General features: G+C 32.4%; 1 protein-coding gene across 1 annotated transcript; it reads right to left on the minus strand.

Annotated features, from left to right (window-relative positions):
- Positions 1-914: 914 nt before the first annotated feature.
- On the minus strand, positions 915-7,346 carry LOC105319823 (uncharacterized). Its single transcript, XM_011417523.4, has 2 exons — positions 7,259-7,346; positions 915-2,751 (listed from the first exon to the last, which is right to left on the minus strand). The coding sequence occupies exons 1-2, from the start codon at positions 7,279-7,281 to the stop codon at positions 1,749-1,751; spliced, it is 1,026 nt and encodes a 341-aa protein (XP_011415825.1). The 5' UTR covers positions 7,282-7,346; the 3' UTR covers positions 915-1,748.
- Positions 7,347-14,211: the final 6,865 nt, after the last annotated feature.

Genomic DNA, 14,211 nt, shown 5'->3' on the forward strand with positions numbered 1-14,211 from the left:
TTTTTTGGTCATAATTTCTCAAATAAATCTTTTTTTTACGAATTCTTTTTTTTTTTTGGGGGGGGGGGGTGGAGGGGATAACATTCATTACACATTTTACCAATACTTTTTTACCAATATTTTGTTAAAAATCTTGATTATGCATATGTTAACTCAAATCATACAATAGTTATTCTAAAATGTCAAAAGTTCCCTTACAAGTATTTGATAATAATCATTGATTTTTTTTATGTTTATACAAGTACTTGGGGTGGGCGTTGTGAGACCTTTTCTTTGTTTATATTTTTTAATTACATATTTAGTTGATTTTGGCTTCCTTTCCTCTTACCAAACTTGTTCATAGAAATGAATCAGACACGTTCATTCTATCATGCTTCATGCCGAGGAACTTTCTTCTGTATGATCAGATTTTGTTCAGAAACATGCACACAACACCCAGTTGAACATCACTTAAAGGGGCATGGTCACGATTTTCGTCAAATTTTGTTTTTCTATTTTTATTTTTTACAATGCTTTGTGAATACTTGGGTGCCCGTCGATGAGTTTTAAGCAAGATACAGGGCTCACAATTCTTCGTCATGTAAACAAGGCTGGGGCCCTGTTTTTGTTTACAAAGGTTCAATATACCAGTAAAAATCTTTTTCAAGATGATTTTTCGACATTCTTATTCATTTTAAGCATAAATAAACAGTTCCTAACGATCAACACATTCATTTTAGGTCTAAAACTGGAATTTTCACTTCAACATTCAAAATGTAAACAAACGCTTTGTTTACGTAGCGATGAATTGTAAGCTCTGTAACTCGCTTGTAACTCAACAAATGACATTCAAATTTGGGTTGCCTATCAAAAATGCCTTAATAAAGCATTATAAACATTAAAATCGAAAAAAAAATTGAATAAAATCGTGCCCCTTTAAAGGTTTTTATTCGGCCTGATTTTGTTCACAGTCACGTTAACTTAAATAAACCCAATAGGGGAATTTTAACTACTAAATTGTTAACGATATCATATCAAGAGAACGGCATTTAAAACTGAGATAAAATTAAAATGTATATTAGGTCGAAAGTAGTATTGCTTACAAAAACATTGTCATCAGCCCATTTTCTATGATTTTCTTGATAAGGCTGATGGCGCCATCTCTCTACCGAGTTCCTTTCTTTTCTTAACTTCTAACTTTATGTCGGCAAGAAATGCCGAGAGTCTGATTTTTATGTTGGCTGTATGTATTACAGTTTTAAATGATTCTTTTTTAGGTTAAAGACGCCGTTTGTTAAGTCTTTTTATTTTCATTGAGTCGAGAGGCTCGCAAAACCGCATGCTTCCGAACTGAACGGGTACAAATATGCCATAAATCAGGGCGTCATGTGAATGTTGCAAACAAGTCGTAAATTAGGACGTCATGCGGTTGTCGCAATATAAAACTTCCTGTAAAGTTCTTTCTCAGGATGACACGTTTCGTTTTAATAAAGTTGCTCATTCAATTAATAAAAAATCATATCAAAGTTGTAAAAATACTACTTTAAAACAGTTATAATTGATCGTTGAAAGTGCGATTAATAACTAAATAGTATCTTTATGTAACACAATTATTCCAAATTGGTGAATAAAGTTAATGTGTAAAAACGAGTTAAACATCTATTGCTTCTCTAACATAAAAGTACAACGGGTAAATTGTGAAGTGGTAGTGTCAGATAAGGGTGAACATTTTAAAAATCTTAACAATGAAATTAAATAAACTGTTTCATTCATACATCTATTTCATCTTCTGTCGACGTAACGTTTATCTCCTCATTGTCTGAAATTTCTGAATCCTCTATATCGATGGTTTGTTGAAACAGTTTTTCGTCGGGATCGTGATGCTGACGTATGGAAGAAGCGGAAGACACTGGAGTCTGTTCACAAAGCCCTTCCATGCCGTCGAAAGAAGTCTTATTCTCGTCCAAAGACCGTAATCTTTCGTGGATGCGTTTATGTCGCTCTAAGTTACTTTTGTGACTAGTGGCATAATCACAATGGGGGCAAGAAAAGTCCTTCTGGCCACTGTGAACCGATAGATGGCGCTTCAGTAAAGCTTTCCGGCAAAATCGACGTCCGCAGTAGGGACAGGAGTAGCCATTGTGATGAAATATCATGATGTGTTCCCTTAGCGACGCCTTTGTTCCAAACGTTACCCCGCAACACTCCAGCACTTTGTCACATGTTTGATGCATGGTAGATATGTGGCGTTTAAGGTTGTTTCGTCGGTCTGTGACGTAACGACAATGAGGACAGGGGAAGAGTTTCCCTCGGAACGTGTTGCAGACAAGCATCGCCAGCTCAAGATAGTTTCTATTTATGATAGGCGTTTTCACTTTTGAAAGATCTGTAGGAAATGTGGCCTGTGCGTTGAAAGCCTGTAGTTGTGTCATGCTGAATTGTTTAAGTTCACCTGCATTTCCACTTTGAAAAGCCGGATAAAACGCGCCTGGGTATTGTAGAAACGAGGCAGGTACGGGCATTCTGTTAAATCCCGGTACGGAAGAGATTGTCAGACTGTTGGAGGTGGTGGAAGATTCGGCTGAGGTCGGGTTCGGAGTTCTCTGTGAGGAGGAAGTGATGGTTGCACTAGGAGCGGAAGGTCGACCGGTCAGGGAACGGGCTGTGTGTGGTCTGTTGATGTGGGAGGAGTGTGCCTGGGGTGGCTGAAGGCTTCTCCCGGGGGTAGAGGGGAACACAAACTGTCCTCCAACCATATGAACATCAGCGTGACTATAAATAGATACAGAGATTAAAGTTTATTGGATGAATCTCAGCACATTATATGATTAAATACAGTAATTTCGTTGATTTTATAATTATATTACCAATTCGTTCATTCAATATAACAAACATTTTTTTTCTTATTGAATTATTCTTTTAAAAAAAAACCGAGAAATACCACTATTTATTTCAAACACGTTTTAAAAGAACATTACGAAATAAAGAAAGTCATTAACTCATCACGATTACATGACGCAAACCGCGTGTTGTTTCCAGAAACTCTTTATTATTGCCCAATAAACTTCTTAGTCGAGAGACCACTGCCGAGAAAAAGAGTTTTATTGATAGTAATTGTCGGAAATCAATCTGAATGTCGTAAAGTTTCCTCTGTGTTGTAATTGAGCGATGTTAAGGAGAATCTCCTCTCAATATGATGATAATAATGCTATAATTAACATCTTATAGAATCCTGACAGTCATTTTGTTATTAGCCATAGACTATACACCTTGGTCTCGTGGGTCCAAATCAAATTGGTAAATATTTGAATAGGAAAATGATTTAAACCGTCTGCAGTGACAGTTATATTAGTGATTAACATTTATTATTCTTAACTGTTATTTAATTAATCTTTTAAAAGTCTTTAGACATTCTAAGCGGGTTTTGATAATGATTCTATGATTTGTATTGTATTTCAAAAGCATTTTTTGATTTCAAAAAATCAGTCGATTTCAGATAGTTACAGAAAATTATATTAGAATTTTACAATATCGATATCGGGCAGGGCTTTACAAAGAAGATAAGTGATGAGCTTATAATCTATATTTCCCTAACTTTTTACTTAAGATATGAACGTCTCGATGCAAATGACATTTAAAAATACGTTGATTGCAACCAAATTCAAAGAAGCCCCTTTTTTAAATCGCAAGAAATCATTTTTATGTAGATGATGCTAAAATGCTACGTAGACTTGGCCGAGAACCTTACCTTTAACATGTAGTAAGCAGAGGATAGATATGAAAAAAGACTAGAATCCTTGGATTTGTCTGATAAAAGAAAGTTTGGGTAAGGACGACTGGATGATATTTACAATGACACATATTGTGAGGAAGACTTTGATCGGTGACTGTATGATTTGGGCAATGTCTGAAGAAGTACATATATAAGCCATAAACGGCAGAGAGAATAAAATCATGGCGGCTCTCCCGTGGTGCGTCTCTATCAACGAACTGGTCACAGATGGCGACAGTAAATTAATTTTCATTCGAGCTGTAAACAAGATATTAAGCGGTTTCGCCTTTACGATATTTCTACAATTTTGAGAGCAATAAAGAAAAAATTACGATCTCCCTCCCTGAAATGAATCTTTTCTGTGACGTCACGAAATTCAACGTCTCGTGATGTCCCGTGGAGACGTGGTTTTTATCGAGATGTTGCTCCGGCTGCTTCCATTGAAGTCCTTTTAATTGAAATATCGTAAAATGGCGTTCGTCTTTGTCGTATTTATCACTGGGATAATACTTCGCCAGGTCCATCAGTTGTAAAATAAGTTACTTATATCTCCTTTTGATATATTTGGAACGTCAAAAGGAATTTCAGAAGTATTGTACATTAATCAACTCTGCAGTTTTTGTAAAATATGGCTTGGACGCTTTCTGTTCTTGAACTCCAAGATACGTCAAATCTAAAATGTCGTTTCTGTGATGATCAGACTGCGCTGTAGGGGTAAGGAGAAGAACTCTATCACACACACTCATAAACAATTTGTCGAGCAATTCAGAGAGTAAAGCGATACTCTGTAATGTAAATATTATTCAAACTACTTTATACTAAAATCAAGGGGTTCTTTTCTGAATATTAAGATGCCACAATGGGTTGAATTATCTAATAGAAAGGGGGCGTGTCACGTTTCACGTTCTCAGCGGTCCCCCGGCCAGACAGGTGCGCTCTCAGAGAGGTCATCAAGATGGAGACCAACCGTATACCCAGATTACAGTCTTTCTTTGAAAATATTTTTTTTTATATTTCATCAATATACGAGTTGAAAAATGTTATATCTAGTTTTTGTTATCAAAAACTGTAGATTTCATGTATTTTCAAAGAGCTCACCTATAAAGTTGGGGTTTTTTAAGTAGCATGAAAGCATAGTACATTTTTGTACGAAATGTTTGATATTGATATTGGCCGGAAAAAAACAAAAAGCATTTTGTGTACAATGTATATACATATGTGTTTTGACGTGGATTGTGGACAATGTTACAAGAGGCCATGAGGGGAAAATATAGCAGTGTCAAACAGGAATCAAACAGGAGAGCAATTTTGTCGTCTTAAAGGGGGCTCAAATCATCAATGTTGCTCAAAACACTATGGTTTTTGTAATCAATTAACATCGTTTGTTTATTCTCTCCAACCATGTATACAGCGCTACACGAGATACAAAAGATGCTTTAAACGCCTTGGACAACAATGACAAAAGTGAAACCTATGATTTTATTTTATAATATAAATGTTTAAATGTCATCTTCAATAATAAGTTGAACCCTTAGTGGTTGAATTACGAATATAAGATAATTTGAACCTCATGTATAAATATACTTGTATGCACGCACACACACTAGCACAAAAAAAAGAGTTGAAGGTACAAGAAGAATTAATTGTTAAATTAATACTTGAATTTAGGTTTCCTATATTTGCTACATACCAATACCATGGCACCTAAAGAAGATAAACCCCCTTATTTAATATAAAAGCGAGACGGTCGAAGTTTGTTTTTTTACAATTTATATCTTTTATTTATTTTCGTAGGATATTGATGTAGTAGTGATCTAGATTCTAAATAACATTACCAAAATATTTTTCTTACAGGGCGACTCTTACAGGGCGACTCTTTCACGAATTCTTAAAATGATCTACCGACTTCTTTATAAACTGTTTCTTTGGTCATTGCGTTATAAAGGAACCACAAATCAAAGAATAAGATGAGAATCTCTCTCTGTCTCTGAATCAGAAATTCAGGATTTATCTTTTGGCATTGGCTTCTACACAGTTTGTATTTATATAACATTATCTAGTTAGAATATATTTTTGAACGATCTTGACTTTTTTAACTGAACTAAGGATACTAAAATACATTAGGATTGTCTTCAGCAACTAATTTTTTTACTACACATCTGTGAAATATATAATTTTTGATGGGGAGGGGGGGAGATGACAGAGTGCGTAATTGATAGCAATTACCGTTTGAATATTTGTCATTTGTTTATCAAATATCAAGCATATTGATTGACAAATTGCATAAGTAACTTTTTGTTCATATAAAAGTCAGGAAAGTCTTGTTAATTTTCAATGACTGAGTAAAGTTTTATTTTTTCTCTTTATTTTATCTATGAACCCTGTTTTATTTACATTATCTGTTTCAGTTTTAATTCTTATACGAATTCTATTTTAAGAATCGTACACAAAATGTTAACCATTCTTTAATATTGATGTATGATTATATGTAAGAAATGCCCTTTAATATTTCCTGCTTTTTAATTTTGAATACTTTAATATAAATTATTTAAATATACAGAATATGATGTTTTGTGAACCTAAATTCTTTTATTTAAATGTTCAATTCAAAATGTTTTGGTCAAAAAATTGAAAAGGTGAATGTGTTGACTTGTGTGTCTTCAACATATTTGTATTGATGTTGTAATACCGTTTTATGATGTAATTCATTTTTTTTAATTTTCGTTGGGAGTGTACCATGTCTTTTTTATAATCATAAATTTTTCTCAATCTCTTTTGTTGATTGTAATTTGATATTTTAATAACTTAGCTGAAAATAAATCATTGAGAAAATAATTTTTATATGTTTTCAATATGTCCTTAAATTTAAAATGTACTTAGTGCGATGTATTTAAAAAATGAAAAGTACAAACACCTTGATATAATGTATGAATTAATTGATTATATTGAATTCATCAAAGTAATGTAAAATGTTTTCCAAAAAAAACCAGCTTTTTAACTTACTAAATTATATTATTCTTGAATGTAGTGTTTTATCAATTTGTACAAGTTCAAATAATATACATTTTTGGGGTTTTTGTACCGTTTAGAATATTCAAAATACGTATCTGACTATACGAGTTTTTATAAAAGTATCAAATAGTTAAAAATTGATTTATTATGTTTCATAATTTAAATTTTCACTAATGTTATTGTTATTCAAAATGTATACTGTACACTTTAGGTATCTAATTATACCTATTTATTATACACTCATGATTTCAAAATAGAAATTCAATGTCATTACTTTTTAAATTTTGAAAAAAATATTTATATATTAGATTTATCGATTGTTAACCAAATTTGAAATGTAGACACAAGTCTAAACTAAGTTTCCTTTTTATCTTTTGTAGAATTTAATATATATCTTAATATTGTAATTTCGTTATAAAAATAATATACAAATCATTTCAAAATGTCAATAAGCATTTTTGATGATGATAAAGAATAAATTCCCAATATACTTACTTGAAAGGATGAGAAGGAAACATGCTGTACTATCCCGATTCCGGAACTCTTAAACAAGCTGAGATTTCAAACATTCTTTTGTAACATTAAAAATCTCTATATATGCATCGAAATCATTTGAATTGGGAGGAACATTTCCGAATCACGTGATGAAATCCACGACTGTTATTGGTTAAGACATGGGTAAACACTTTTTGTCAGCTTTAATAATTAACAAAGTTGTGGTGTGTATTACAATTAATTGTTTTCTTACTTTGATGGGTCTTTTTGAAACTTTTACCAGTCTACAGGTCAAAAGAAAATGTTAGAAGAGACTAGACTGGTTACTTATAAACGCAGCCAGAAAACGCAGAATTGAAAGACTTGAAAAACGGAATGCGATATGGCTGCTTTGTATGGGAATCAGTGGGGTGAAATAATTGACATTTGATTAAATTAAATAAATACACCAAAGCCTGGCTTCAGTCCTTCGCTGTCTTCTATACCGCTCGGTGGTGTTCTCTGCTAAAACGGCGGGCTAATTCTCGTTTAAGGACGGGTTGAAGCAATGAGTAAATTATATCAGTTATCCCCCTACTGTGATAATTGTACCCCAATCTGAAACAGGCAGAAAAGATGCAGTGAGGAATGGGCTATGTAAGCAGGGATACGGTTGAGTCCTTATAGAACGTGTTCGTCATATGCAGGTGAATGCGAGGGAGGAGAGCCGAGAGAGACAATCTCTTTCTCGATAAAACTTTCAATTTATTAAGTTATCCGCTAATTATCCTGTGTCCTCCTGGGTTCAACCAAAGTGATCAATATCAATTTCAAAAACTGTAATTTGAAAGATATATCATTGACTTTGATTACCCATCATTCCCTGGCCCTCCCCTCACAGCACGTGACCAGTTCGAGATATGAACGCGCGTCACTATGAATATTTTATTTCTGTTATTATTTTGTGATCTAACATGTAACAATTAATCCGATCTCGGCTTTCGCACATGTCGTCGGCTATTCCTTGTTTGGGTTGACACCGCGAGGGCAGCGGGATCCTTTCGGAAAGCCTCCCCTCCCATCTGCCAAGCCCGAACAAGCGACTGTCGGCAGCGAACGCTGACAAATAAGTGCTAGTTTTACTGCTTCTGTAGTTTTTTGAGACGGAGAAACACGCTAATGAAGATTCGAGTCGGATTGGTAGAATTAATCATTTGAATATATTAGATTTCAGAGCAAAGGGGTGCTTTGTATTTACTCTTAAAGATGGGAGGTCCACACATTTATTTCAAATAACATTTCTAATAACATACCAGTGCCTTATCATATATATTTTTTTAATCCTGAGGTGTTATCTAGTTATAGTGTTCAATTTTCAAATACTTCTTGAGAAAAACGAATTGGTCATCTATTATTCTTCTTTTTTTTAAAGCGAAAAAACTTAAATCACATTATATCTTTTGGCATAAACCACAACTCAACTTATTCTGGTCAATGATAATTAACGTCTACTAATAACTATGTAGGAATATTTCTCATGTACTATTGTACTATTTTATACGCTAACTATGGACCAAATTACTAGTATTTCATAGATTAATTTTCATAATCAACGTATCTCTTGCCTTAAAATGTATATCACATCCAATTGGAGACATTTTCTTGAATTTCTTTAAATTGTATTCATTGGTAAATTCAAATAAAAAAAAAGAATTATAGACAGTTATTAAATTTTTTTAAAAATAATCAGTGTTTTAATATACTTATGTATAGTGAATCTGTATATGTTTAATTTGGTGAGCTAACAACATTTTCCTTGAACATTTTAATTTTGTTTTTAATATATTGTGTATAAATTACATTGTACTGGACAATTGCAATGTGATTGTAATCGGTTTGCTTTTATTGTTTGAAACTTTTCATCAATTTGTTATTTTCCTTTTAAATGTTAAAATTGTTTTCATCTGAATTTCATATCTGTAACAAAATGTCGAAAGACAATTTTATTTACAACAACAATCATTTATCTTTTCCACTGGGACATTTTGTTCTTGTGAACTTTATTGAAGCTTTTGATCAGTGGATTACTCAAGAAGTTTTTTTTATAAAGTGTTAATAATATTTTTTTTTTTTTTACATATAAACGTTAAAAATGGTGTTGTATTTTTCAACTTCACTACTCTGGAGCAGTGCAGAAATTGTCTGGCTCAAAGTGTGTCTTTTATGAAAGTATTTTTTAGACATATAAATGTCAATGAATTCTGCAAAATGAACATTATTATTGTTATATCGAAACAAATTAAAAGCTTTCATCGTTAAAACTGAACAGTGTTTTTTGTCTAAAACTAAAAAATATATGTTTAAATTTCCGTGTGATTTATTCCAAACCTCATATATAATTTATTTTTGATTTCAGTGAAATACAATTTCGTCGTTTGATTCCGAATCGTTAGAACTCGGTGTCATGCTTATAGTGGAATAACTTGGCATCGAACAATATGCCATAACCCAACAGATGAACAAATCTTCAAATCTTTTATTGTTTGGCTGTGCTTTCTCTTTTATTTTTTGAAATGCTAAGTACTAAGTACGTATACTTCTTGTTAATATAAAGCTTGTTGACAGTTGAACCCAATTTTATACCCTTCTTTTAAATGTAATAAAAAAGTAATATACTTTTTTCTTGTTTCGAATCTAGTGCATACTCTATGGTTTTTAATGAGGTGTATATTTTACATACAGGTCATGTCAACTGTAATGACTTACTTTGGGCCGGTTGGTGGTGATCAAGGAGAGAAGAGAAAAGATGGCGTATGTGTAGATAAGCAGGTAATATATCTTGTCATTGATTGTTCGGATCCATAAAATGTTGATTTTTTTTCCATTTGTTTTTTTAAAAGGCATCAATAGAATTTGCTATTTTTTCCATTTGTTTTTGTAAAAACGCATCAATAGACTTGCTATTTTGGTAGTTTTAAGAACAATATATATTTCATGAACACTATAGATTTATACCATTTATTTGGACCAATATCTAGCTCTGCTATTGATGAAGAAAACAAAACGATCATGCTTTCCTTGTTAATAGAATTTTTTCCATTTGTTTTTGTTAAAAGGCATCAATAGAATTTGCTATTTTTCAATTTGTTTTTGTAAAACGCATCAATATAATTGTTTTTTTGGTAGTTTTAAGAACAATATATATTTCATGAAAGCTATAGATATATACCATTTATTTGGACCAATATCTAGCTCTGCTATTGATGAAGAAAACAAAACGATCATGCTTTCCTTGTTAATAGAATATATTCAACGTTAACCCATTTATTTATTGATGAACTACACCCATGTGAATCCTGCATTGCACCTTTGTCCTCAAATTTCAATTTATTTGACATTTATTCGTTGTTTGCAACAGTTGCGGAAATCAAATTTATTTTTTTAAAAGTGATGATAATTAACACTATGCTCATTGTTTAAATATGTTTAAATTTGGTAAAAGTTTGAGTGTAGATTTTTAAAACACTGATCTTGTTCGATTACAATAAGAAAATGTATTCATAATTCTGTCTTTCTTTACATGTCTCATATTAGAATCTTGAATGCTTGATCGCCTACAAAGATTACACCTGCTATGTCTATGACATTAATTGTGAAATTGCTTGTGGTGGATAATTTACCTCTGTTGATAATTGACCTCTGCAGGTAAGTCACGTGACGCGCAGTCCCTATGAGGGCAGTACCCGCCTGTCCCAGTATCCGCCGGACAATATCGTGAGATGTCTGCGTGTTCGATAGTCACATCTTCACCGTTAATTCCTAGCGGTGCCCGATTAATCTGTCAGCCGCGACATGAGGATGTTATTTACGGGGAGCTGGAAGCGTGCAACGGGGGGCATTGTATTTGTCGCCGTACAAAGATACATGACCGGCAAAATCAAATATTCATCCCTTACTGACGCATTAAATAGATAATAATGACTTTATTTGTAAACTCAATTATGTCTTCTCCGATTTACCGACCGTTTTCAATCAGTGGTTGACAGGTAAGAAAGGAACGGGTTGTCCGATGAGAAACTTGTGAAATACGATCGTCCGTCAGGCGAAAGGAACAGGTAACACTGTAAGGCGTGAAAACCCAAATCAATTTTTAATTCTTTAACGATAATTGAATCTTGCCCAGCGCGGGTTGATTAGGTTTAAGGATAGGGAAAGTTTCTGAAAGTGGAGGGTAATAGACAGCAATTACATTTAATGATTCTCTCAGTCTTCCCGAATAAAATCCGATGCTAGTTTACAATTCCCCAGTTTACGTGTAGATTGATCCATACCAATTTTGTTGACGGCGCGATTTAAAACAGAAAGATAGAGACCACTTCAATGATGGACTAGTATATCAACAATTTGAAGAAACAACCTCTCCGTTTTTGTTTAAAAAACGATTAAAAATTAATGCTACATATCTAATTAATTTTTAAACTTTTACCAACTTTTATAATTTTTTGCAACAAGTGTGGTTTTCTTTCCTTTGTGTTACCGTAATATATATCATATATTAGGTATGAAATTAAGTCGCCCTAAATAACACGTAATTCTTTTTATAATGATTAAATGTAATATTTTACAATTTTTTTTAACATATTCATCTATACATTTCATTTATTTGTCACTTTTTGTTAAATAGTCCCTTTTTGATATATCATTAATGCTTTATAACCGACATTTTCTAGTTAATTCATATGTTTCAAAGAATATTTGAAATTTTAATCCTAAAAATAACTACAAGAAACTTATCAATATTTTAAATTTTTTTTTTTTTGGGGGGGGGGGGGTTTAATTGAAAAGTATGTATTAGAATGATTTAACTTTTCCTGCTCCAAACAGCAATGATAGCAGGTTACAAGAAGCATGCCACGAATAGAATACTAGGGTTTATGGACAGTTTTCCTATGTCACGAGAATTTTGCGTTACTGATGTATTGTCACACTTTGAATCGATCTATTAAACTCGCTTTAAATTTTTCTCTTACAAAAAAAGGATCAAATGATTTACCACTAAACTGCAAAACGTTTTTTTAAATCCCTGTTGTAAAAATCAAACTGTATGCTTCTTTTATCGCACTCTTTACGATATACAACACATTCTTGGAGGATGAATGCCAATGTTGTTATAAAGAACTTTTGTCCCTATTGTCAATTTTGCATTGCATTACCCGAAAGATTTATTGTTAATATTTGTAATACAATGAGTTAAATGTGTACATAAACCTATTCTTTGATATTGTTATAAATCATTATTATAAATGATTTATTGCAAAATGTTTTTAAAGTTGAAAGAAGCAACATGATCATCAATGTTTTGATGATCATTTTCATATAATTAATACTCATCTTTTATTATGGGGCGATGAGTCTTTATCCATTGATATTAACAAGCAGTTATTCTCATTAGTTCAATTGTACATCAACGAAACTGATAGATTTGTTTAATATAGTTTATGTGCATGTTTCTTATTTTCGTATTTATCACTTATTTTCATTTATAGGAATAATAATTCTATATCATGCAATAACAGTTGTAAGTTTTGTATAATTTTTCTATTTAATGGTAAAGACCTAGTAAGTTGTCAGAACTTGTGTCCAAACCATTTGTATGTGTATCTTATATATATGTATACAATAAAATATGTTCAAATCAATGTTTTGAATTTGTTAATTGTTTATAGTGGTATATTGGTTTAAATAGACATTGTCATGAGTTTGGAAATTTTTGTTTTGCATTTTTAATTTTTTTTTTTTTGGATGCTCTTGAGAAAGGCATTTCTAATATTCAACCAATATTTGAGTGTCAGTCGTATAGTTATAAGCGCTATGCAGAGCTCACTATTATTAGTTATTTACACAAATCCAGGGTCATGTTTTTGTTTACTTATTGAATGTTTAAAGAATATTCCAGGTTTAGACCAAAAACGAATGTGACAAACGCTAGGAACTGGTTATTCTAGTTAAAACGAAATAGACACATAAAAGCAGTTTTTACCGAAATATTGAACCCCAAAAAATGGCACGAGCCTTGTATACATAACAAGGAATTAAGAGCTCTGTATCTTGCTTATCACGACTGACACTCAAATTTCAATTTATCATTAGAAATGCGTTATTCAAAGATCTTAAAACCAAAACAAAATAGACAAAATAAATTTGAACAACATCTTGACCAGGCCCCTTAACCATAAGTTGAAATACAAACAAACGATTTTCAATCACTATATATCAGATTGATTCCATCTTATACTTTCTAATATTTTTCTCATAGTATAAATATTTTTAAAAAAAGAACAAAGTTAACTTTATATAAGTTCTTATTAGGATTTGACCAGAATATTGATGTAATTTTATTTAGGATGATGCCTTGTTGCTAAGCCCTATTTTAAAAAAAAATAATGAAAATCATTCTTAAAAACTGTGAACAGTCACTCTCATGGTTAGCTACGAGTATCAGGTATAGTAAACATACAAACACTTCATTCTTCAGGGCTTTTTTAACAATCTCCACATGGTATTAAAAATAATGTTTATATTCTATATGAATACCAAAATGGATATATTTCTTCCATTAATTTGTTGAAAACATGCTTAACGTATAAGATATTCAAAAAGCACTTTTTAATAAATACTGAAACACTGACGGATGGACGTGTACGCAAGTCTGAGCGGATTGAGTCGGTCTCTGCAAATAATTACCTGAGCTTTGCAAGCTCTGAAACATGTCGCCCAAATCAGCACAAGATCCCCAGCCATTGTTCCAGTACAAGTTGCAGACAGACGGACGTGTTGTTGTCATCGTAGAATTTCCTTGTAGCTGTCAAGATGGTGCTGAAATTGTCAGGAGCCTAAGCGGCGTGATTTCTTTTCTTTGTTTCTGAGGGAACCTGATACTCGTAGGAAAGTGTCGAATCTTGATAGTTAAGGTA

Source organism: Magallana gigas, chromosome 8 (genome assembly GCF_963853765.1).
Source record: "Magallana gigas chromosome 8, xbMagGiga1.1, whole genome shotgun sequence".
In the NCBI taxonomy this organism is placed as follows: domain Eukaryota; kingdom Metazoa; phylum Mollusca; class Bivalvia; order Ostreida; family Ostreidae; genus Magallana; species Magallana gigas.

Excerpts from the sequence above, each read along its gene's own strand:
- LOC105319823 (XM_011417523.4), bottom strand. The coding sequence starts at position 7,281 with ATGTTTCCTTCTCATCCTTTCAA. Across the intron at positions 2,752-7,258 it reads TTTCCTTCTCATCCTTTCAA|TCACGCTGATGTTCATATGG; the intron begins GTAAGTATATTG and ends ATCTATTTATAG.